The sequence below is a fragment of the Panthera uncia genome, chromosome D4 (assembly GCF_023721935.1).
Source record: "Panthera uncia isolate 11264 chromosome D4, Puncia_PCG_1.0, whole genome shotgun sequence".
In the NCBI taxonomy this organism is placed as follows: Eukaryota; Metazoa; Chordata; class Mammalia; order Carnivora; family Felidae; genus Panthera; species Panthera uncia.
Genome location: NC_064807.1, coordinates 24,208,151 through 24,233,416, shown reverse-complemented (window position 1 = coordinate 24,233,416; position 25,266 = coordinate 24,208,151). Strand labels below are relative to the sequence as shown.

Below are 25,266 nucleotides of genomic sequence, written 5' to 3'. Positions count from 1 at the left end.
AATGGTTTCCTAATGGTGTTTAATAAGAAGTCTAGAAATACTCTGAAGAGTGAAAATGGTCTTTGGACAGTAAGTAAAAAATATAAAAATCTATGAGTTTATAATCACCCTTTCCCCATACTCCAAAAGAAGAAACCCTATTGGTTGACTTTAGAGCTTGCTAGGGACCAATTCGTTATTCTCAAAATCAATAAATGGAAGGGAAAAAAATCAAGCACGAATCCTGTCATTCCTGTATTGACTGCTGTACTGTTTTCAGATTAACCCCATAGAGGGAAAGCTCTTCTTTTTTTTTTTTTTTAATTTTTTTAATGTTTATTTATTTTCGAGAGAGACAGTGTGAGTGGGGGAGAGGGAGAGAGAGAGAGAGAGGGAGACATAGAATCTGAAACAGGCTCCAGGCTCTGAGCTATCAGCACAGAGCCAGATGCAGGGCTCAAACTCAGGAATGTGAGATCATGATCTAGGCCAAAATTGGATGCCCAACCAACTGAGCTACCCAGGAGCCCTTTCTTTCTTTTTTTTATTCTCAAGTTAGATAACATACAGTGTAGTCTTGACTTCAGGAGAATTCAATGATTCGTGGCTTACGTAAAACAAGTGCCTTCCTTAATGCCCATCACCCATTTTCCCCACCCCATCAACCCTCAGTTTGTTCTCTGTCTTTAAGAGTGTCTTATGGTTTGCCTCCCTCTCTGTTTCTATCTTTTTCTTTCCCTTTCCCTATGATCATCTGTTAAGTTTCTCAAATTCCACATATGAGTGAAATCATGTGATATCTGTCTTTCTCTGACTGACTTATTTCACTTACCATAATACCCTCCAGTTCCATCCACATTGTTGCAAATGGCAAGATTTCATTTTTAATCACTGAGTAATATTCCACTGTGTGTGTGTGTGTGTGTGTGTGTGTGTGTGTGTATACATCTTCTTATATATGTGGTATATATATATATATATATATATATATGCCACATCTTCTCGATCCATTCATCAGTTGTTGGACACATTTGGGCTTTTTCCATAATTTTCCATAATTTGTTGATAGTGCTACTATAAACATTGGGGTGCATGGGCCCCTTCAAATCAGCACTCCTGCATCCTTTGGATAAATTCCTCGTAGTGCAATTGCTGGGTTGTAGGGTAATTCTATTTTAATTTTTTGAGGAATCTCCACACTGAGAAACTCTTCTTTATAAAATAATTCCAGCTACTAAATGTGAAAAGGAAAATTAGAATTATAATATTACCATTTTGGAATCCCCAGTGAAATAATAGATCTGGAAAATGATCATCAATGTCTGTTCAAGCCATGAGGTAAAATGTTGATGGGGAACTTTTTAAATGGATGGATTAGGCTGGAGGCATGTGAACTCACTAGTAATGTTAACATTGCTCAAAGTGGAATATGCAGACATTATGTGCTTCCTGGTGTGTTACAACAGGAAGTATACAGACCTGTGTGTATGAATTACTCTTGCCAGAAACACTGAACTATGAATCTAATCAGGAATCTAGATCTAACTGCTAGTTTTCAGGAAATGTAGGAAATACAGGAACAAGTTAAAATTAAATGACAACACAAAGATGCGATTGCCAGATCTAAGAATGTGAGTGTTCTGAAGGACAAATGGTGCTGTTTCTTCAATAGATGAAAGGTTTTTTTAAAAAGCTATTTAATTTTTTTAAATATATATTTTTTTCAAAACTATGGGGGTTGGCAAAAACGTGGAGAAAAGGAAAGCCTTGTGTGCTGTTGGTGGGAATGTAAATCAGTATAGTCACTGTGGAAACAGTATGGCAGTCCCACAAAAAAATAAAAATAGGATTACTATATAATCCAGCAATTCCACTTTTAGGTATATACCCAAAAAAGTTGAAAGCAGGATCCTTTTTTTTTTAAGTTCATTTATTTATTTTGAGAGAGAGAGAGAGAAAGACAGAGAGACAGAGCACATGCACACACATATGCGTGTGACTGCGGAAGGGGTGGAAAGAGAGAGGGAGAGAGAGGGAGAGAGAGTGTCCCAAGCAGGCACCACGCTGTCAGCACAGAGCCTGAAGCAGGACTCGATCCCATAAACGGTGAGATCGTAACCAGAGCCGAAATCAAGACTTAGACGCTTAACCAACTGAGCCACCCAGGTGCTCCTGAAAGGAGGATCTTGAGGAGATACGTGTAGTACATGCTTGTGCATAGCAGCATTACTTGCAATAGTCAAAAGTTGGAAAACAACCTACGTGAGAGACAGGTAAAGAGACAAAATGTGGTATATCTCTATAATGGAATATTACTCAGCCTTTAAAAGGAAGTTCTGACACATGCTACAACATGAATGAATCTTGAGTACTGGAGTTGTTCTTTAACGGGTATAGAGGTTCAGTTTTGCAAGATAAAGAGAGTTCTGGGGACTGGCTGCATAACAATGGTGAATGCACTTAATACTACTGAATCGTACATTTAAAAATGGTTAAGATGGAAAATTTCATGTAATGTGTATTTTACCACAATTTTGAAGAAGGTAGAAGATAACTGTTATTGAATACAAGATAATTAAGGGACATATCAACTGAATGCTACATGTGGACCTGATTTGATCAAATACACCGTTAGAGAGTAAGCAAGGGAGAGAGATACATTATGTAGAGAGCGACACTGGAGTTCAATCTTTGGGGAGGCAGTGTTGACTTTGTCATCGGACACACCCAGGCTTTGGTCATGCCTCTGTCACTTATCAACCATGTAACCTTGAGCAAATTACTTGTTTTCTGTTTTTAATTTTTTTTTTAATTTTCTTACATTTATTTATTTTTGAGAGACAGAGAGAGACAGAGCGTGAACAGGGGAGGGGCAGAGAGAGAGGGAGACACAGAATCCGAAGCAGGCTCCGGGCTCTGAGCTGTCAGCACAGAGCCCATGTGGGGCTCGAACCCATGAACCGTGAGATCATGACCTGAGCTGAAGTCAGAGGCTTAACCAACTGAGCCACCCAGACGCCCCTGTTTTTAATTTTTTATCTTCTGTAAACACTTATTGTATCTCTGCAATGAGCTTTATATTTACTATCTTTTTAAAATGTTTGTTTATTTATTTATATTCTTTTTTTCTTGGTGGATGAGTTTTATTTTACACCAGCAGACTCAGAGGAGATCCTTCTCCAGAGATCTGAGCCTATTTATAATTTTTAAAATTTTATTTATTTATTTTGAGAGAAAGAGAGCTGGGGAGGGACAGACAGAGGGGAAGATGGTGAATTCCAAGCAGGCTCCTTGCTGTCAGCACGGAGCCCAGTGTGAGGCTTTATCTCACAAACCATAAGATCATGACCTGAGTCGAAATCAAGAGTCAGAAGCTCAACCAACTGAGCCACCCAGGCATCCCAATATTTACTTTCTGTTAAACACTGACTGTGCTCAATAGTGTGGACAAAAAATAATACATGGTCTCTGCTGATTCTGGAAAATTGATCAATGCAACAGAATAGAGAACCCTTCAAATAAGCCCATGAATATGTGGGAGTTTGTCCTATTTCATTGGTTCTAAGACAATTGTTTTTTACATTTCACTTCTATATACATGAACTATATGAAGTTATATGAAATATATTTTCTAATTCAAAATAATCTGACTTGGGGTTTCTGTTACTCATAACATAAAGCATGCTAATGATAAACTTTTCAACAAAGTTTTTTTTTTTTTTTTTTCTTAAGTAAACCCAAGTTGGTTTCTGTTCCTTGGAACGAAGACTCTAATTGATTCAACTATAAAAATAACCTTTAGGGGCACCTGGGTAGCTCAGACAGTTAAGCATCTGACTTCAGCTCAAGTCATGATTTCATGGTTTGTGGGTTTGAGCCCCCATGTCAGGCTCTGTGCTGACAGCTCAGAGCCTGGAGCCTGTTTTGGAGCTCTGTTTCAGAGTCTGGAGCCCTCCCCCACTCACACTCTCTCTCTCTCAAAAAATGAATAAACATTAAAAAAATTAAAAATACCCAGATCAGTGATGTATTTCGGATATCATTTAAAAAATGACCATTAACTCAGTGTTGCTGACAGTTACCATTTCAGTGAATTTTGTTGAATATTTTTACTATCTTGTGTTTTTATATGTGTATTTCTCCCCTGAGCAAAATTGAGAAAATTATCATTCTAGCTACCTAACAATTTTTTAAGTGATTTTATTTTTAAAGAATCTCTACCCCCAACCTGGGGCTCAAATTCACAACCCTGAGATCAAGAGTCACATGTTCCACTGACGGAGCCAGCCAGGTACCCCTCTAGCTACCTAACAATTTTTGAGTTCTATCTGCTTTATTCCTACTTTCAAACTTCACAACAACTTTATGAAGTAGGGGCAAGTTTTATCCCAATTCCAGGTGAGAAAAGTTGATATTATTTTGTATCCTTAATCTGTAACCATTCTCCTATACCAATTTTTTGTAAATATGAGTTTCAATGAGTACATAATATTCTTTTTTAAATGCACTATTAATTTATCAATCCCTTTCATTGAACATATATGTAACTTCCAAGTTTTTGATATTACAAATAGTATAATAAACATTCTTGCACATGATTCTTTATCTATTTTCTTAGGAAGATGACAAGAGATGCGATTATGTATAAAAGTGACTGTCTCCCTAAATACTTGCATTTACATTGTGAAAAGTTGCTGCCAACTTTATAGGTGAGAATGGTTTGTTGTTTTAATTTGCATTGCTTGATTTATTAGTGAAGTAAAATGTCACTGAAATGCAAGCCAGACTTCAGCTTTCTTGTAATCTGCCTTCTAGGTCCACATGGTCAATCTCTGGTTTTGTCCAGCACTAGACTGGACTTGAGGACTGGCGTATCTTTTATTTATTTATTTATTTATTTATTTATTTATTTATATGCTTATTTTTATTTCATTTATTTATTTATTTATTTAAATAACATTTATTTATTTTTGAGACAGAGAGAGAGAGAGCATGAACAGGGGAGGGTCAGAGAAAGAGGGAGACACAGAATCTGAAACAGGCTCCAGGCTCTGAGCCATCAGCACAGAGCCTGACGCGGGGCTCGAACCCACGGGCTGCGAGATCATGACCTGAGCCGAAGTCGGACGCTTAACCGACTGAGCCACCCAGGTGCCCCTATATGCTTATTTTTATTACAGGTGCCCTGGGACTAGCATATCTTTCTTTTAAGTCCCTACAAAACAACCCTCTGTCACAATGCCTCAGTTAGCAACACAGACTTTATTAAAGATTTTGCAGGAGAGGGGAAGGGTCCATGCTGCACATGTCTCAGCATACAACCTAAAGATCCCTGTTAGCCATTTCTGTTCTCTCTGGAATTCCCTCAGCAGCTATCCTCTCCTTCTCTGAGCCTCTTCTTAACACCTTCCCTTCCTCCATCTTCCTCATTCTTTCTCAAGAGCACTCAAATAATTCTTCTCTTGGTCTCATATGAGCAACATTATCCTCTTTCCTGAAGCCTGGGTACCAACCAACTCAAACCCAGCTGTGGACTAGCAAAGCATCTTCTCAGCAAAATTGTGTCTCTCCATTCCAGCTGTTAAAAGGTAATATTCTCCATGGCATTGAAAGAGGACTTCAACTACCTCCATTTTGACCTCAAACTTCGAAATTAAGTTCTTCTTTCCAGCTTATCTCCCCCCTGCCCTGCGTTTTAAAGTTTATTTATTTATTTTGAGAGAGACAGAAAGAGTGTGAGCAGGGGAGGGGCAGAGAGAGAGGGGGAGAGAGAGAATCCCAAGTAGGCTCCATGCTGTCATTGCAGAGCCCGATGTGGGGCGAGAACCCAAGAACTGTGAGATCATGACCTGAGCTAAAACCAAGAGTTGGAAGCTTAACCAACTGAGCCACCCACGTGCCCCTTTCCAGCTTATCTCTTAACTTAGGCAAAGGATCCTGTGAGCAAAGCATCCCCTGATGGGAATTGGAACTATCCCCCTCCCCCCAAGCAATAAGGACTGCCCTGAGCAAGCAAAACCCCACGTGACTGACCCCAAGACAATGATTAATTTGACCTTCACTGCCTACTTGCACACACCCACCAAACTTTTGACCCACATTTCCCTTATTTAAACGTGGAAATATCTTCAGCACTTTGGAGACAGTCTTTGAGATGCTAGTCCGTTGTCTTCCCAGTGTTGGCCTCACTGAAATAAATTCCTTTCCTGTTTCACCACCACTAGTCTCTCTGCCTTTGGGTTTTGTCAGCGCCCAGTGGCCGAACCTGGTCGGTTTGGGCCTCCCCGAGCCAGGTGCTCTTGCGCTTCTGTGCTCGGCTGCATCACAGAAAGGCTACAGGAAAAGGACATCTGTGTCCTACATAGATCACTAGAGAAGGTGTGAAGGATGTATTTGTGAGGGCAAGACTGGAGACATGGAGAAATCATAGGTTCTCACCCTGCCAGGTGTGAAAGTGCAGGCTGCTCCATTCCAGTGCCAACCACCTGCCGCATTCAGCTGCTCTGCTTCAGTCTAGAGAGGAACAGAGGCCCATTAACCAGCCTCTACCCCTAGTCGCGGGAAGGACACCAGAAGGCCAGTTGCCTCTTGGTGCAGCTCTCTGGGTCACTCTTAGAGCCTCCTTTGACTTAGTAGGAAAGCCTCTCATGTGTGAACCCTCTATTCCCCACGCCACAAGGCCGAGACCCCATGACTCTCTCCTTGGCACTCCCAAGTCCCACTTATAAAGACTTTGAAAGGAGATAGGGTTGGAGTTGGAATGGAGTCAGCTTTGTTCTGCTGTCATCCTGGATGGTGTGGGAGGAGATGACAATGACTGGTATCCACTTTACAGTTTGGGGAACTTTACAATTTGGGGAACTACCAGACAATGACTGGTACCCACTTTACAGTTTGGGGAACTCCTTAAAAAAAGGAGTTCTAAAGATTCAAAATAATTAGTGAATTCACATTTTTGGGTTTTAAAAATTCAAAATACAGGTTTCCCTGCTACCTGGAAGTAGCATGGTCCTGCAAAAACTTTTGTAAGCCAAAATGGTGTAAAGCAAAGAAGCAATTACCCTTAATTTTTATGGAAAAAAATTTTGAGCATTCCAAGACGCCCAAATACCTTCTCTTTTATTTTTATTTATTTTTATTTTTTATTTTATTTTATTTTTTTAACGTTTATTTATTTTTGAGACAGCGAGAGACAGAGCATGAACGAGGGAGGGTCAGAGAGAGAGGGAGACACAGAATAAGAAACAGGCTCCAGGCTCTGAGCTGTCAGCACAGAGCCCGACGCGGGGCTCGAACTCACAGACTGTGAGATCATGATCTGAGCCAAAGTCGGACGCTTAAATGACTGAGCCACCCAGGCACCCCAAAATACCTTCTCTTAATTCTTTTCTGATACCTTAGGGCACATCTTGCTAACAGATGCACAAAATAAATCGAGATAAAGCATAGATGCTCACAGACAAGTTCAAAGCTATGGGGGCTTGATGCTGAGGTGCTCAGTATAGTTCCCTTGAAGGCAGTTGGTGGGGCCACTCTTGTTTCCCCGGGTGCCTGCTGCCTCTATACTATAAAGATTGGCTGCAAAACAAACCTATTGTGGCTTTCGCCTTTTATCATAAAAGCGAAAATCCTCTTCAGATTTCTTCGGTTAATGAAAAGAGGTAACTAATGTAGATCTTTCAGCCAAGAGGTATAATGTGAACTTTTGAAAAGCAGGGGATACTTGTAATTCAATTTAATAACTAAGCACTTTTTTTTCCACCTTCACTTCTAAGTTCCATGAGAGAAGGGATGCTTTTTGAAAATGCTTAGATTGTGGGGCGCCTGGGTGGCTCAGTCAGTTGAGCGTCCGACTTCAGCTCAGGTCATGATCTCATGGTTTGTGGGTTTGAGCCCTGCGTTGGGCTCTGTGCTGACAGCTCAGAGCCTGGGGCCTGCTTCGGATTCTGTGTCTCCTTCTCTCTCTGCCCCCTCCCCCACTTGTGCTCTGTCTCTCTCTGTCTCTCAAAAATAAATAAATGTAAAACAAGAATTTTTTTTTAAATTAAAAAAAATGCTTAGATTGTGAGGGGTGCCTGCCTGGCTTAGTCAGTAGATCATGCGACTCTTGATGTCAAGGTTGTGAGTTCAAGCCTCATGTTGGGTGTAGAGATTACTTTAAAAAAGAAAAGAAAAATCTCTTGGGAGAAAACACTTAGATTGTGCTATTAAAAATGGGAGGCATTGAGGCATTTAAAAGTAAATAGGAGGGGTTCCTGGGTGGCTCAGTCAGTTAAGTGAGCGACTTCATCTCAGGTCATGATCTCATAGTTCTTGAGTTCAAGCCCAGCATGGGGCTCTGTGCTGATAGATCAGAGCCTGAAGCCTGCTTCTGGTTCTGTGTCTCCCAATCTCTCTGTCCCTCCCCTGTTCATGCTCTTTCTCTCAAAAATAAATAAACATTACAAAAATTTTTTTTAAAGTAAATTAGAAAAGTTAAACATAGAATAACCATATGACCCAGATCCCAGGTCTATACCAAAAGAACTGAAAACAGATGTTAAACAAATACATGCACAAATACTTGTACATGAATGTTTCTAACAGCATTACTCATATTAGCCAAAAGTGGAAACAAACAGCGTGTCCATCAAGAGATGAGTGGATAAATAAAAGGTGGTAAGTCCACACAATTGAATATTATTCAGCATCAAAAGGAATAAAATTACTGATACATGCTACAACATGGGTGGACCCGGAAGACATTGTTTAGCCAAAGAAGCCAGACACAAAAGGCCACAAGTTGTATGATACCCTGAATACAAAGTGCCCCCAATCTGTAGATTCATACAGACAGAGAAAGTAGATTAGTGGTTGCCAGGGACTGCAGGAGAGGGGAACTGGAGAGGCTGTAAACTGACACGGGGATCTCCTTTTGTGGTGATGAAAATGTTTTGGAACCAGAGGTGATGGTTGCACAGCATTGAGAATGCCTTCATGTACACCTTAAAGCGGCTCGATGTATGTTATACGAACTTTACTTCAATAAAAATAAACTGAATTAGCAGCTAAAATATGAAAACGCAACGTGAATCTTTCTTACGTAAAGTTTACAAACTGGTGGGTAGTGACTTCGGTCCGGCACGCTGAAAGCAGTCCCCTGCGAGTTGGCTTTGTAGCCACACCTGGAGGTGGTCTCTAGGCGGCCAGCGCAACGCTCTTCTCGGTGGGGCGGGGCTCCTCGGGGGCGGGGCTCGTCGGGGGCGCGGCGCAACGGCCGGCCGGGAGGGGGCGCGTTGGCTGCTGGTTTCGCCGTTGCCGGGAGAACCCGCGACAACAAAAGGCGCGGGCGGCGGCCCGGCGGAGCGGAGCTGGGGAGTCCTGTACTGTGCTCGCCGCCGGAGATCAGGGCTTTCTCGAGCCGGTCTGTAAGTGGCGCGCCGGCCTGGCGGGGCTGATGCGGCCGGGTGCGGTGCGGCGCCCTCCCGCCCTAGTGCCGCAGCGCCCGCGCTCTAGCCGTTTCGGGGAGGGGGCGCCGCCTAGGGGTCGGACGTCAGGGGCCGCCGCGGGACGGCTCGGGGACGGGGGCGGTTGGGGGGCCGGCAAAGCCGAGGGAGGGCGTCGGAGGGGGCTGAGGTCGTTGCTGGGACCCCTGGAGAACGGCATGGGGAAGTTGGGTCCCCCTAGGTAGACAGGCCCGGGGATTAGGGACGTGAGCGAACGCCGGACGGGAGCCCCACCGAGGCTGATCCTGTGTGTTTTTTGTGCCGGTGCTTCCAACTTCGGGAGCTAAACGGGATGGGAAGGCCCATCCCCCCTGGGGGTTTCGTTTTGTCTCTGGTTTCCTTTTTCCGTTGCGGATGTTGAAACTTTGGTGCAACGCTGTAGAAGTCTGAAAGCCCTCTCCCTCAGAGGCAGGTTAGATTGAGAAAGAGGGTACCCAAATTCTTTGTTTGGAACACTTTTTTTTGTTTTAGTCTCTACACCCAAGATAAGCCTCGAACTCACTATCCCGAGATCGAGTAGCAGATTCCGAGGCTAAGCCAGGCAGACACACCAAAACACTTTTTAAATAACACTTCGCCCCCTCCAAGTTGTCAAATTTTTGTTTTTCCACTTCACTTTCTATATTCTTTATCTAGTCATTTATGCATTTGGGACCTTTTCTGAGATCCTTTTGTGATTCATTGTTAATTTGCTGGGAAATTTCTTACAAAAATATAATTAACAGACCACAATTTTTAGCCAACCCACTACTTCTGAAAAGCCGTGGGCACAGGATAGAAACAGTATTAGAAGACACTTCTTTTTGATGAGTGACATGGCATCATTGATCAAAGATTCTCTTGCCTTTACTCAATTTCAAAACTCCATTGAGTATGCCTAAATATTACCAATCAGATTTCCCCTTTCTTTACATTTCTTGGCGGGACAATACACATGCTTCTGGTTACTGCAGCTGACCAGAATCTAAAGTATAAATGCTATGGATTTTTTAAATGCTTAAATTCTTGAATATTACTCTTTTGCAAGCCATATGTTTAAGGGCCTTTATTTATTGGAATAGAATAGAATTTCATTTGCCCTTGTAGCAAAATTGTTTCCTATTGCAAAAACCAAGAAAGTGAAAATATCCCAGTTACACTCTGCACCTTTTTTTTTTTAGCAGTTTTGTTGGAAGTAGTTAGGTTTGACTTAACATAGACTATGACTTTTGTTTTAATGTGATGCCATAAACAGACTTTAAAAAGCTAATCTGTATGATAAAAAACTTCAAATATAGATGTTCAGAGACATTTGAGAGAACCAACTCATTCAGCATCTTTGTAGTTTCTTTGGAAAAGTTTCCAGTACCAAGTGACTGCGGAGTCCTATAGGATACAAGAAGGATTTATCATACATACGAGTATTTTTTCACAGCCGGTTTTAACTAGAATGATTAAAAGTGACAAGATGGGGTGCATCTCTTTGTTTTGGCCATTACACATAGCATGTTGACTCTGTTTTGGGATTTTACAGCCCAAGGGAGCTGGTATTTTTTTTTACTCTCTGAGCTTTTAGTAGACTAATGTATTTGTTACTGTGATCCTTTTCAGACTTTCCCACTCACGAAATTATAATCTGCAGTACTGCTGCAGAGTTTTTTAAAGGCTAGTGAATATTAAATATGTCTTCATTATCATCTCCATAGCAAGTAGTGCCAAAAATGTTATTTTAGTCTGTTAATAGTCTACTAGGTTACTTAATGATAGTGTTCAAGACTCTCCTTCTCGAAAGAGCCCAGCCACACCCCAAACTGATTATTTTTCATTATCTGCACTTGAAAATTATCATAGACTGTTTGTTACATTTTCTTTTTAGCTTTTATATGGTGTAAGCTTTATCCTACCAAGACTGAACATTCATGTACAAGTTTTCATAAAAACATATATTTTTATTTCTCTTGGGTATATACCAAAGAGTGGAGTTGCTGGGTCAAATAATAACTCTGTGTTTTTGAGGAACTGCCAGACTCTTCCGAAGTGGCTGCATCATTTTACAGTTCCATTGGGAGTATGCGAAGGTTCCATATTCTATACATCCTAATACTTATTTTGAACTGTCTTAAAAAAAATTAAATATATTAATATCCTTTTTTTTTGAGAGAGAGAGAGAGAAAATGCGAGCGAGTGGGGGAGAGGCAGAGTGAGAGAACCTCAAGCAGGCTCCACACCTAGTGTTGAGCCCAACACAGCACTTGATCTCACGACCATGAGATCATGACCTGAGCCGAAATCAGGAGTTGCTTTTTTTTTTTTTTTTAATTGAAGCCTTTTTTAAAATTGAAGTGTAGTTGACACACAATGTGACTTCAGTTTCAGGTGAACAGAAAGTCTATATGTTATGCTATGCTTGCCACAAATATAGCTATCATCTGTCACCATGCAGTGCTATTACAAGACCATTGACCCTATGCTGTACTTTTTATCCCCAAGACTCATTCATTTCATAATTGGAAGCCTGTTATCTCCTACTCCCCTTCACCCATTTTGTCCATCCCCCATCCTGCTACCCTCTACTACCGTCAGTTTGTCCTCTATATTTATGGATCTGATTTTGCTTTTTGTTTGTTTGTTTTGTTTTTTAGATTCCACATATAAGTGAAATCATATGGGGGCCACCTGGCTGGCTCAGTCAGTGGAGCATGGGACTCTTGGTCTCAGGGTTGTGAGTTCAAGCCTGACATTGGGTGTAGAGATTACTTAAAAGAAATAAATAAAAAAAAAAAATTAAAAAAAAGAAATAAAAAGAAATCATATGGTATTTGTCTTTCTCTATCTGACTTATTTCATTTAGCATAATACCCTCTCGGTCCATCCATACTGTTGCAGATGTCAAGATTTCATTCATTTTTACGGCTGAGTAATATTCCATTACCTACACACACACACACACACACACACACACACACAATAAAATCTTGGATTGTGAGTAACTTGGTCTGTGAGTGTTGCGCAGGAGGAGCAAACATTTCTCATAAACTTTAACTTGATAAATGAGTGATGTCTTGCAATACAAGTAGTACATGATGCCGAACATCACGTAATCACAGCTGAGCCAGTGGTTCTGATATACAGGTACTTTGGATTACAAGCCTGTTTCTGGAACAAATTGTGCTCACAAACCAAGGTTTTACTATGTATATTTATATCCCCCACATCTTTTTTTTTTTTAAGTTATTGATTTTTAGAGAAAGGGTGTGTGTGTGACCTGGGGAGAAGGAGAGAGAGAATCCTAAGTAGGTTCTGCACTGTTAGTTCAGAGCCCAACATGGGACTTGATCTGACGAATCATGAGATCATGACCTGAGCTGAAATCAAGAGTCAGATGCTTAACCGACTAAGCCATGCAGGTACCCCATATATACCATGTCTTTTTTATCCATTCATTTATTGATTAACACTTGGGTGGCTTCCATAGTTCCATATCTTGGTTACTGTAAAAAATGCTGCAAGAAACAGGTACATATGTCTTTTTGAATTAGTACTTCCATATTCTTTGGGTAAATACCCAGTAGTGGAGTTACTGGACCATATAGTAATTCCATTTTTAATTTTTTGAGGAACCTCCATACTGTTTTCCAGAGTGGCCACACAAGTTTGCATTCCCACCATTAGTGCTTGAGGGTTCCTTTTCCTCCACATCCTTGCTAACACTTGTTATTTCTTGTCTTTTTGATTCTAGCCATCTGACAGGTGTGAAGTGATACCTCATTGTGGTTTTGATTTGCATTTGTGTGATGATGAGTGATGTTGGGCATCTTTTTTCATGTGTCTGTTTGCTATATGATGTCTTTTTGATTATAGCTGTGTTAGTGGGGTTAGAGTAGTAATCTTATTGTAGTTTTGATTGCATTTCCCTGCTGGCTAATGATGCTGAGCATCTTTGCTTGTGCTTATTAACCACTTTTATATATTTGAGGAACAAAGCTTTTAAATTTGATTAAATCCATTTTATCTGTTTTTCCTTATAAAGCTTATTGCTTTTGCTTTGGTGTTACACCTGAGAAACCATCGCCAAATCCAACATTACTAAGAGTCATTCTTGTGTTTTCTTCTAAGAGTTTTATAAGTTTCAGCTCTTACATTTAGGTCTATGAATGATTTTGAATTGAATTTTGTATATGATGTGAGTAGGAATCCAACTGCATTCTTATGCATGTGGACATCCAGTTGTCCTATGACCATTTATTGAAAAGTCTATTCTTTCCCCCCATTGAATTGTCTCGGCACTCTTGTCAAAAATCATTTGCCCAAAATATGAGGGTTTATTTCTGGGTTCTCAATTCTTCTCCATTGATCTTTTAGTTTGTTTTATACCAGTACCACACTGTCTTAATTACTGTTGCTTGGTTTTAGAATTGGGAAAATGTGTCCTCCAAATTTGTTCTTTTTCAATATTGTTTTAGCTATTCTTTGTCCTTTGAATTTCCATATGGATTCTAGGATAAGCTTGTCAATTTCTGCAGTTCAGCTAAGATTTTGATAGGTGTTGCATAGAATCTGTAGATCAGTTTGGAGAATATTGCCATCTTAACAATACTGTCTTTCAGTCCATGAACATGAGATGTTTTTCCATTTATTTAGATCTTCTTTACTTTCAACAATCTTTTATAATCTTCAGAGTATAAGTTTTACATGTCTTTTATTAAACTTATTCCTATGTATTTTTTAAGTTTATTTATTTATTTTTTTAATGCTTATTTATTTTTGACAAGAGAGAGAGACAGAGCATGATGGGGGAGGGGCAGAGAGAGAAGGAGACACAGAATCCAAAGCAGGCCCGAGGCTCTGAGCTGTCAGCGCAGAGCTTGATGCAGGGCTTGAACTCACAGACCACGAGATCACGACCTGAGCCGAAGTCGGATGCTCAACCGACTGAGCCACCCAAGCGCCCCTTAAGTTTATTTTGAGAGAGAGTGTGAGTGGAGGAGGGGCAGAGAGAGGGAGAGAGAGAATCCCAAGCAGGCTCTGTGTTGTCAGCGCAGAGCCTGACATGGGGCTCAGTCTCACGAATCATGAGATCGTGACCTGAGCTGAAATCAAGAGTCTGTTGCTTAACTGACTGAGCCACCCAGGCACCCCAGTATTATATTCTTTTTGATGCTACTGTAAGTGGAATTTTTAAAAATTTTTCAGGTTCCTTATAAGTATAGTGGGCACTTTATTTTTTGATATATTTATTCTACCAGGAGTCTTCAGAAATAAGTATACCATATTTTAGAAGTAGAAAAGCAGTGTTTCAGTTTTGATTATTTTTGAATAATCAATAACTTGGTTTCAAGTTATATCATAGAAATCCTTGAAACTATTTTCATGGATTTATTTCTGTTATTTGTGGCAAAAAGATGTTACTTTCCAGCACATAGCTATAAAATCTAGTAAAGGGTTTTCTTTCAATACGGGTGTACAATTATTCGGTTATTTCCTTGTCTTAATTTTCTAACTCTCCAGTTATTCAGTATTTAGATTAATGGACTGGGAAACCTATTTTTACTACAGAAAGAATGGCACAATAGAATCCCATGCACTTATCACTTTGCTGCATCATTTACCAACTCATGGCCTCTACTCCTTAGATTGTTTTGCAATAAATCCAGACATTTCATCTGTAAATTATAGGTGTATTTTTATAAGACAGATTTACTCTTTGTAACCGACTTATATTGGAGGAAAACCTGCTTTAATGGACTTTGCTTGAGAAGATGGTTAATTTATTAGGATAGAGAAGTCAATAACTAAATTTTGTTTTTATTTTGTTACACAGGAGTCCAGAAATTACATAAAATGGATATTTCTCACACTAGATACTGAATATTAAGTAAAATCTAAGTTGCTATGGAAGAAATACCAGTAAAGGTTGCTGTAAGAATCCGACCTCTGCTATGCAAAGAAGTTCTTCATAATCATCAAGCTTGTGTGAGAGTTATTCCAAACACCCAGCAAATTATCATTGGGAGAGATAGAGTCTTTACTTTTGATTTTGTTTTTGGCAAGAATTCCACTCAAGATGAAGTTTATAATGCATGTATAAAGCCACTAGTGTTGTCGCTCATTGAGGGCTATAATGCAACCGTTTTTGCCTATGGACAAACTGGATCCGGGAAGACCTACACCATTGGAGGAGGCCATGTTGGTAAGATTCTCGTCCTACCTTTGACTTTTATTTGAGACACTAGAATCAAGCTAAAATATGATAGTGCCTGACACATAGTAGGTGCTCAGCATATTAATTGAATGAAATAAAGGATAGTCAGATGAGTTCATAAGATCATCATCTTTGAAAGATTTATTTTTAAATATTGGTGTTTTAGTCAACAGTTTTTATTGTATTTGCTTGAGGAAACAAGTTTAAGACAATGTTCGGTGTTCAGCCCTTTCCATTTTTTTCCAGTCTTATTGAGATATAATTGACATATACCATTATATTAGCCCAAGGTGTACAATATAATGATTTCTATACATGTATGTATTGCAAAATGATTACCACAGTAAGTTTAGTTCACATCGATCACATCATATAGTTCTAAATTTCTTTTTCTTGGATAAGAACTTTTAAGAGCTAATATTTTAGCAGCTTTCAAATACACAATACAGTGTTGTTAACTGCAGTCACCAATATTGTATATTATTACATCCTCAGAACTTAGTTATAACTCAGATTTTTTACATCTTGACCACCTTCACCCATTTCCCCCACTCCCTGCCTCTGACAAACCTTTGTCATTTTGAACAGAACTTCAAGTAGAAAGAAATGAGTTAACATGACCAGATTTTGGTCTTTTAACATAGTCCACTGGTAAATATCAGAGTCTTACAACCAAGACTTAGAGGCAGTAGGTAGAATTTGTTATGTGGTTTAAAGTGCCTTTTTTTGGGGCACCTGGGTGGCTCCGTCGGTTAAGCGTCCGACTTCGGCTCAGGTCATGATCTCACGGTCCGTGAGTTCGAGCCCCGCATCAGGCTCTGTGCTGACAGCTCAGAGCCTGGAGCCTGTTTCAGATTCTGTGTCTCCCTCTCTCTGACCCTCCCCCATTCATGCTCTGTCTCTCTCTGTCTCAAAAATAAATAAACGTTAAAAAAATTTTTTTTTAAAAATAAAGTCTTTTTTCCCCCTATTTTTTAGCAAATTTTTATTTTATTTTTTCAGCTTTATAGAGGTACAATTGACAAATAAAATTGTACGATATTTAAAGTGTACATCATGATGATTTGATGAATGTAAACATTGTCAAAGGATTCTCCAATGTAGTTAACACATCCATCACCTCACATAAAAATACAGATTTCTATTTTAAATACTGAATATTTTAGAATATAGTTTCTCCTGCTTGTAATTCTAGTTTGGAAAAGGTGAAATTGTTAGGATTTCTTGTAGAGCTGGAAGGAACCTTGAAAATCATCTCTCTTTATTTATAAGTGAGGAGCTCCAGCCATGGAGCAATCACTGAAGGGCTTGCTCAGCTAGAGGGCTAGTGACAGCTGGGATTGAATGCCAAGTCCTCTTTTTTTTTTTTTTTTTTTTTTTAATGTTTATTTATTTTTGAGAGAGAGACAGAGTACACTAGGGGGATGAGGCAGAGAGAGAGGGAGACACAGAATCTGAAGCAGGCTCCAGGCTCTGAGCTGTCAGCACAGAGCCCGACGCGGGGCTTGAACTCACGAACTGTGAGATCATGACCTGAGCCGAAGTCGGATGCTCAACCGACTGAGCCACCCGGGCGTCCTGCCAAGTCCTCTTTTGAGGACTTGTTTACTGTATTGATTTTTTTTTTTACTAAATGCAAACTTTTGAATGTTGTACATATGTATGTATTATTGTCTAAAATTATTGCTACGTTCTGTATACATGTAATGACTCTTAATGTATTTTCTACTTTCCTGCTTCTCAAATATAGAATATGTGACTTTCAGAAACATCTCTTATTACATGTAGGGACTGGTGAGGGGTAGAGTTGGAGTCTGGCTGAGTTGAGGAAGCCCTGATTGCAAAGATTAAATGGAGAGGCCGTTAGTGCCCAGTACCCCCCCACACCACCATTTTTAGAATCAGTATGACATAGGATTAAGAGGTTAAAGATACTAGGTTATTTTAGGGTCTCAAAAAATTCAAATTTTCTGTTATAAGTTGTGGGGGTTTTTTTTGTTTTTTTTTTTTAGGGCTGTAGCCCCTTTTTTAATTGGCAAATGTTTTGCGATCTTTAAGACTCAGTATGTTCTTTTTACTAATAGGAGTTATGTTTAGAGCTTGGTGACTTAAGTATAGCTATATTGTTTTTTATTAAGAAGCCATACATACAATTTTAATTCTTTAAGGGAAAAAGTTGTTAAGTTTATCTATTCTTGGGACATCTGGGTGGCTCAGTCAGTTAAGTGACAGACTCTTAATTTCGGTTCAGGTCACGATCTCACTGTTCGAAGCCTGCATCAGGCTCTGCACTGACAGTGCGGAGCCTGCTCGGGATTCTCCCTCTCTCCTTCTCTCTCTGCCCCTCCCCCTCTCTCTTTCTCTCTCTCTCTCTCTCTCTCTCTCTCTCTCTCTCTCTCAAAATAACTAAATAAACTTAAAAAAAATATTATAGCTGCTCTAAAGTACTTTATACTTGATAACACCCTTAGAAACAGTTTTTTATTTTATCCCCTAGGTTTTCTTATTCTTTTTATTTTTTTAATATATATTTTTAAAAATGTTTAACGTTTATTTATTATTGAGAGACAAAGAGACAGAGCATGAGCAGGGGAGGGGCAGAGAGAGGAGGAGACACAGAATCGGAAGCAGGCTCCAGGCTCCAAGCTGTCAGCACAGAGCCTGACGTGGGCTTGAACTCACAAACTGTGAGATCATGACCTGAGACGAAGTTGGACGCTCAACCGACTGAGCCACCCAGGCGCCCATCTTTTTATTTTTTAAAAAAATCATTTTTTTCCCACCATGTTAAGTGTACTCTTTAATCCCCATCCCCTCTTTCCCCCATCACCCTACACACCTCCCGTCTGGTAACCGTCAGTTTATTCTCTATAGTTAACAGTCTGTTTCTTGGTTTGTCTCTCTTTCTTTTTTCCTTTGCTCATTTGTTTTGTTACTTAAATTCCATATATGAGTGAAATTGTATGGTATTTGTCTTTCTCCGACTGACTTGTTTCTCTCAGCAGTACACGCTCTAGCTCTGTCCATGTCTTTGCAAATGGCAAGATTTTATTATTTTTTATGGCTGAATAATATTCCATTATATATATCTGTGGTATCTTCTTCATCCATTCATCTATTGATGGATACTTGGGCTGCTTCCATAGTTTGGCTATTGTAAATAACACTGCTATAAACATAGGGGCTTAAACAAAGGGGTATCCCTTTGAATTACTGTTTTTGTATTTTGGGGGTAAATACCCAGTAGTGCAATTACTGGATCATTAAGCAGTTCTATTTTTAAGGTTTTGAGGAAACTCCATACTCTTTTTCCACTGTGGCTTCACCAGTTTGTATTCCCATCAACGGTGCAAGAAGGTTCCTTTTTCTCTACATCCTTACCAACACTTGTTTCTTGTGTTGTCGATTTTAGCCATTCTGACAGGTATGAGGCAATATCTCATTGTAGTTTTGATTTGCACTTCCCTGATGATGAGAGATGTTGAACATCTTTTTTTTTTTTAGTGTTTATTTATTTATTTTTGAGAGAGATAGAGTGTGAACAGGGGAGGGGAAGAGAGAGGGAAACAGAGAATCCCAAGCAGGCTTCACGCTGTCAGCACAGAGCCCAACATGGGGCTCGGACTCATGAACTGTGAGATCATGACCTGAGCTGAAATCAAGAGTCAGTTGCTGGGGTGCCTGGGTGGCTCAGTTGGTTGAGCGTCAGACTTCGGCTCAGGTCATGATCTCACGGCTTGTGGGTTTGAGCCCCGTGGCAGGCTCTGTGCTGATAGCTCAGAGCCTGGACCCTGCTTTGGATTCTGTGTCTCCCTCTCGCTCTGCTCCTCCCCCACTCACGCTCTGTCTCTCTCTCTCTCAAAAATAAATAAACATTAAAAAAAAATTTTTTTTTTAAGAGTCAGTTGCTCAACTGACTGAACCACCCAAGTTCCCCTCGAGGATCTTTTCAGGTATCTGTTGACCATCTAGATGTCTTCTTTGGAGAAATGTCTGTTCATGTCTTCTGCCCATTTTTAAATTGGATTATTTGTTTTTTGGGTGTTGAGTTGTATCAGTTCTTTCCATATTTTGAATACTAATCCTTTATTGGATGTCATTTGCGGATATCTTCTCTCGTTCAGTAGGGTTGCCTTTTAATTTTGTTGATTATTTCCTTTGCTGTGCAGAAGCTTTTTATTTTGATGTAGTCCCAATAGTTTGCTTCTGCTTTTGTTTCCCTTGCCTCAGGAGACGTATCTAGTAAGAAGTTGCTATGGCCAATGTCAGAGAGATTAATGGCAGTACTCTCTTCAAGGATTTTTGTGATTTCAGGCCTCACATTTAGGTTTTTAATCCACTTTCAGTTTGCTTTTGTATATAGTGAAAGAAAGTGGTCCAGGTTCATTCTTTTGCATGTAGCTGTCCAGTTTTCCCAGCATCATTTGCTGAAGAGACTGTCTTTTTCCCATTGCATATTCTTTTCCTCCTTTGTTGAAGATAAATTGACCATATAATTGTGGGTTTATTTCTGGGTTTTCTATTCTGTTCTATTGATCTATGTGTCTGTTTTTGTACCAATACCATACTATCTTGATTGCTATAGCTTTGTAATGTAACGAAGTCTGGAATTGTGATTCCTCCAGTTTTGTTTTTCTTTATTTTTTTTTTTAACATTTTTTTATTAAATTTTTAAAATGTTTTTTACTTATTTTTTGAGAGCGAGAGACAGAGTGTGAGTGGGGGAGGGGCAGAGAGAGAGGGAGACACAGAATTCGAAGCAGGCTCCAGGCTCCGAGCTGTCGGTACAGAGCCCAATGCGGGGCTTGAACCCACGAACTGTGAGATCATGACCTGAGCCGACGTCTGATGCTTAACCAACGAGCCAACCCAGGCACGCCCCTTTTTAAGAAATTTTTAAAATGTTTATTTATTTTTGAGAGAGAAAGAGAGAGAGAGGCAGAATGCAAGCAGGGGAGGGGAAGAGAGGAAGGGAGACACAGAATCTGAAGCAGGCTCCAGGCTCTGAGTTGTCAGCACAGAGCCTGACGTGGGGCTTGAACTCATGAACCGTGATACCATAACCTGAACTGAAGTTGGATGCTCAACCGACTGAGCTACCCAGGTGCCCCCAGTTTTGTTTTTATTTTTCAAGATATCTTTGGCTGTTTAGAGTCTTTTGTGGTTCCATACAAATTTTAAGATTATTGTAGTTCTGTGAAAAATGCTGTTGGTATTTTGGTAAGGATTGCATTTAATGTATAGATTGCTTTGGGTAGTATAGACATTTTCACAGTATTTGTTCTTCTAATCCATAAGCATGGAGCGTCTTTCCATTTCTTTGTGTGTCTTCAGTTTCTTTCATCAATATTTTATAGTGTTCAGAGTACAAATCTTTCACCTCTTTGGTTAAGTTTGTTCCTAGATATTTTATTTTTGGTGCAATTGTAAATGAGATTATTTAATTTTCTTTCTGCTGCTTCATTATTAGTGTATGGGAATGCAAAAGATGCCTGAACATTGATTTTGTATCCTGTGACTTTACTCAATTCATTTATCAGTTCTAGGAGTTTTTTGGTGGAGTCTTTAGCATTTTCTATATATAGTATTGTGTCATCTGCCAGTAGAGTTTTACTTCTTCCTTACCAATTTGGATGCCTTTTATTTCTTTTTGCTGTCAAAGTGCTATGGCTGGGACTTCTAGTGGTGAGTGTGGTCATCCTTGTCTTATTCCTGACCTTCAGGGGAAAAGCTCTCTGTTTTTTACCATTGAATATCTTGTTGGCTATGGGCTTTTCATATATGGCCTTTATTTTGTTGAGATATATTCCCTCTGGACCTACTTTGCAGAGGGTTTTTATCATGAATGGATGATGTTCTTTGTCAAATGCTTTTCTGCATCTGTTGAAGTGATCATATGGTTTTTATCTTTTCTCTTACTGATGTGACATACCACATTGATTATTTTGCAGCTTATAAACTACTCTTGCATTCCAGGAGTAAATCCCACTTGATCGTGGTGTATGATTTTTTAAAATATATTTTTGAATTCGGTTTATTAATATTTTGTTGAGGATTGCATCCATATTCATGAGAGATCTTGGCCTGTAGTCATCTTTTTTGTGGTGTCTTTATCTGGTTTTGGTATCAGGGTGATACTGGCTTTATAGAATGAATTTGGAAGTTTTCCTTCCTCTTGTATTTTTTGGAATAGTTTGAGAAGAATGGGTATTAGCTCTTTTTTAAATGTTTGGTACAATTCACAGTGGAGCTGTCTGGTTGTGGACTTTTGTTTGTTGGGAGTATTTTGATTCCTGACTCAATTTCATTGTTAGTGATTGGTTTGTTCAAATTTTTATTTCTTCCTGCTTCAGTTTTGATAGATTATATGTTTCTAGGAATTCATCCATTTCTTCTAAGTTGTCCAGTTTGTTGGCATATAGGTTTTCATAATATTCTATTACGTTTGCTTTTATTTCTATGGTGTTGGTTTTTATTTCTTCCCTTCTGTTAGTAATTTTGTTTATTTGGGTCCTCTCATTTTTTAAAGGAATCTTTCTAGAAACTTATTCCCTGGCTCTTTAAAAATTATAATAATGTGCATTGTAAAAAGTGCAATTGCAAGTGATGCTTAAGAAATTAAATTAGGGGTGCCTGGGTGGCTCAGTTGGTTAAGTGTCAGACTTTGGCTCAGGTCATGATCTTGCAGTTTGTGAGTTTGAGTCCGGCATCGGGCTCTCTGCTGTCAGTGCAGGGCCCACTTAGGATCTTCTGTCCTCCTCTCCTGCCTCCCCCATAAAAAAATGAATAAACATTAAAAAAAAAGAAACTAAAATAAATGAAAACTAGTCTCATCCCAAGGAAATAACCATTTGATGTATAGTATTCTAGAGTGCTCTAGACATTTTTCTAGGCATTTTACAAATATTCATGTAGTTTTATTCTTGTTGTTTTGTTTAATGAATTATTATACCATTATTTCTATAACTTTCTTTTTGCATTTAACAATATAAAGTATTTCATTTCTTCACTTTTGTGTCATAGAAATTTACTCATTTTTTTCAGACTATATAATATTCTACAGTTGGAATGGACCATAGTTCCTCCATTCCAGTTTTTATTTATTTCTGAGAGAGAGATAGAGTGTGACCAGAGGAGGGGTGGAGAGAGAGGGAGACACAGAATCTGGAGCAGGCTCCAGGCTTCGAGCTGTCAACACAGAACCCAGTGTGGGGCTCCAACTCAACGAACCATGAGATCATGACCTGAGCCGAAATCAGACACTTAACCGACTTCTTCCTTACCAATTTGGATGCTTTTATTTCTTTACGTTGTCGAATTGCTATGGCTAGGACTTCCAGTACTATGTTGAATAAAAGTGGAACTCTTTTGCACTGCTGATAGGAATGCAAACTGGTGCAACCACTCTGGAAAACAGTATGGAGGTTCCTCAAAAAATTAAAAATAGAACTACTCTATGACCCAGCAATTGCACTACTAGGTATTTATCCAAGGGATACAAGAGTGCTGTTTCGAAGGGGCATGTGCACCCCAATGTTTATAGCAGTGCTATTGACAATAGCCAAAGTATGGAAAGAGCCCAAATGTTCATTGACTGATGAAGGGATAAAGAAGATGTGGTGTATATATATATATACAATGGAATATTACTCGGTGATCAAAAAGAATGAAATCTTGTCATTTGCAACAATGTGGATGGAACTAGAGGGTATTACGCTAAGCAAAAGTAGAGAAAAACAAATATATGACTTCACTCATATGTGGAATTTAAGATACAAAACAGATGAACGTAAGGGAAAGGAAGGAAAAATAATGTAAACAGGGAAGGGGACAAACCATAAGAGACTCTAAAATACAGAGAACAAACTGAGGGTTGCCAGCAGGGTGTTGGGTGGGGGGAAGGGCTAAAGGGGTGAGGGGCAATAAGGAGGACACTTGTTGGGATGAGCACTGGGTGTTATATATAAGTGACAACATCTGTTGTTGCCTGAGTTAATTTTAGCCATTCTGACAGGTATGAGATCGTATCTCATGTGGCTTTGATTTGTATTTCCCTAATGATGAGTGATGTTGAACATTTTTTCATGTGTCTGTTAGCCATCTGGATGTCTTCTTTGGAAAAGTGTCTATTCATGTCTTGCCCATTTCTTCACTGGATTATTTGTTTTTTAGGTGTTGAGTTTGATAAATTCTTTATAGATTTTGGATACTAACCCTTTATCTGATATGTCATTTGCAGATATCCTCTCCCATTCCGTCCATTGCCTTTTAGTTTTGCTGATTGTTTCCTTCACTGTGCAGAAGCTTTTTATCTTGATGAGGTCCCAATAGTTCATTGTAGCTACTTGTTATTTTTATTTTACTTTATGTTTTTAATGTTTACTTTTGAGAGAGAGAGAGAGCAGGGGAGGGGGAGAGAGAGAGAGAGAGAGAGAGAGAAAGAGAAAGAGAAAGAGAAAGAGAAAATGAATCTGAAGCAGGCTCCGGGCTCTGAGCTTTCAGTGCAGAGCCCAATGTGGGATTCAAACCTACAAACTGTGAAATCATGACCTGAGCTGAAATCGGATGCTTAACCGACTGAGCCACCCAGGCACCCCTGGTGTCTGATTTTTAAATAATGCTGTTTTTTTCCTCCTATAAATAATTTATTGAGCATTTGTAGTGCCTAGGGCACCATGCTAGGCCCTGAGGCAGAATAATCTTTTTTTTTCAATAGGATGCCTATTTAAACTAATAGTCATTTTCCTGCTTCTCAGCACCTTGGATTTACTGACTTGTACCAGAAACTAGAACATTCTCTAGAAACTTTTGTGTGTTCTTTAAATAACATACAATAGCTAAATGATAGCTGTTGATGTATAAAACTTTACAAGTTCTCTCTCCGAAGGTGTCTCTGGAATATAAGTGTAACGTTGAAAATATGGCATTTAGGTTACCAAAATACCTATTGAAGCTTTATGATAAATATTTGAAATTCAGTGTTTTGGTAAGTTTTGAATTATTGTGTTTTGTTATCTTTTGAAGTGGGAAATGAATCAGCTGTTTCTAATCGACTTTATATTCTGGGTAATCTACAATGTGTATATTGCACTGTAGTTCATAGGTGCAACTATTGGCTAGTTCCTGGAAACTCAAAAAAGAATCTTCACTCTCTTGTATTAGAAAAAGCTACAGCTTTCTTTATTTGCCACACGATGGCAGTCTTGCATCTTAAATTAGGTGAAAGGTAGTCCAAGTTAATAGAGGTTCACATTTTCAGGATGTTTGTTGCCAAAAATCTAAACATTGGTAATTTTAAACCTGGAAGCTAGTTATTTTTAAGGTTCATTTGCAAGCCAACCCTTTGCGCTTGAAACATATTTTCTATGGAACAATGCTACAAATGCTGGGTAGGTTTCTAAATTAACTTAACTTATTTAACCTTAAGTCCCAATTTGTTCTTTGACTTGTTTCACACTTTACCTTGTAATTTTTAAAACTATTTAAAAAATTGTTGGGGCGCCTGGGTGGCTCAGTCGGTTAAGCGGCCGACTTTGGCTCAGGTCATGATCTTGTGGTCCATGAGTTTGAGCCCCGCGTCGGGCTCTGTGCTGACAGCTCAGAGCCTGGAGCCTGTTTCAG

General features: G+C 39.3%; 1 protein-coding gene and 1 long non-coding RNA gene across 5 annotated transcripts in view; one reads left to right on the top strand and one right to left on the bottom strand.

The window, feature by feature from the left end:
* LOC125937706 (uncharacterized) overlaps positions 1-9,263 on the bottom strand; it is a 29,285-nt gene extending 20,022 nt beyond the window's left edge. Inside the window, exon 1 of the long non-coding RNA XR_007462496.1 lies at positions 9,062-9,263. This is a non-coding gene — a long non-coding RNA (uncharacterized LOC125937706). The remainder of the gene's footprint in view (positions 1-9,061) is intronic.
* A 32-nt stretch (positions 9,264-9,295) lies between these two features.
* The window catches only part of KIF27 (kinesin family member 27), a 92,769-nt gene continuing 76,798 nt past the window's right edge, over positions 9,296-25,266 (top strand). For 3 of the 4 annotated variants that reach the window (XM_049650353.1, XM_049650120.1, XM_049650280.1), the window contains exons 1-2: positions 9,299-9,386; positions 15,265-15,633. In XM_049650353.1, coding sequence (XP_049506310.1) covers positions 15,336-15,633 — 298 coding nt within the window. In that variant the 5' untranslated portion in view covers positions 9,299-9,386; positions 15,265-15,335. Of the gene's footprint in view, positions 9,387-15,264; positions 15,634-25,266 lie in introns of all 4 variants that reach the window. The other variant, XM_049650203.1, reaches the window with a different exon arrangement.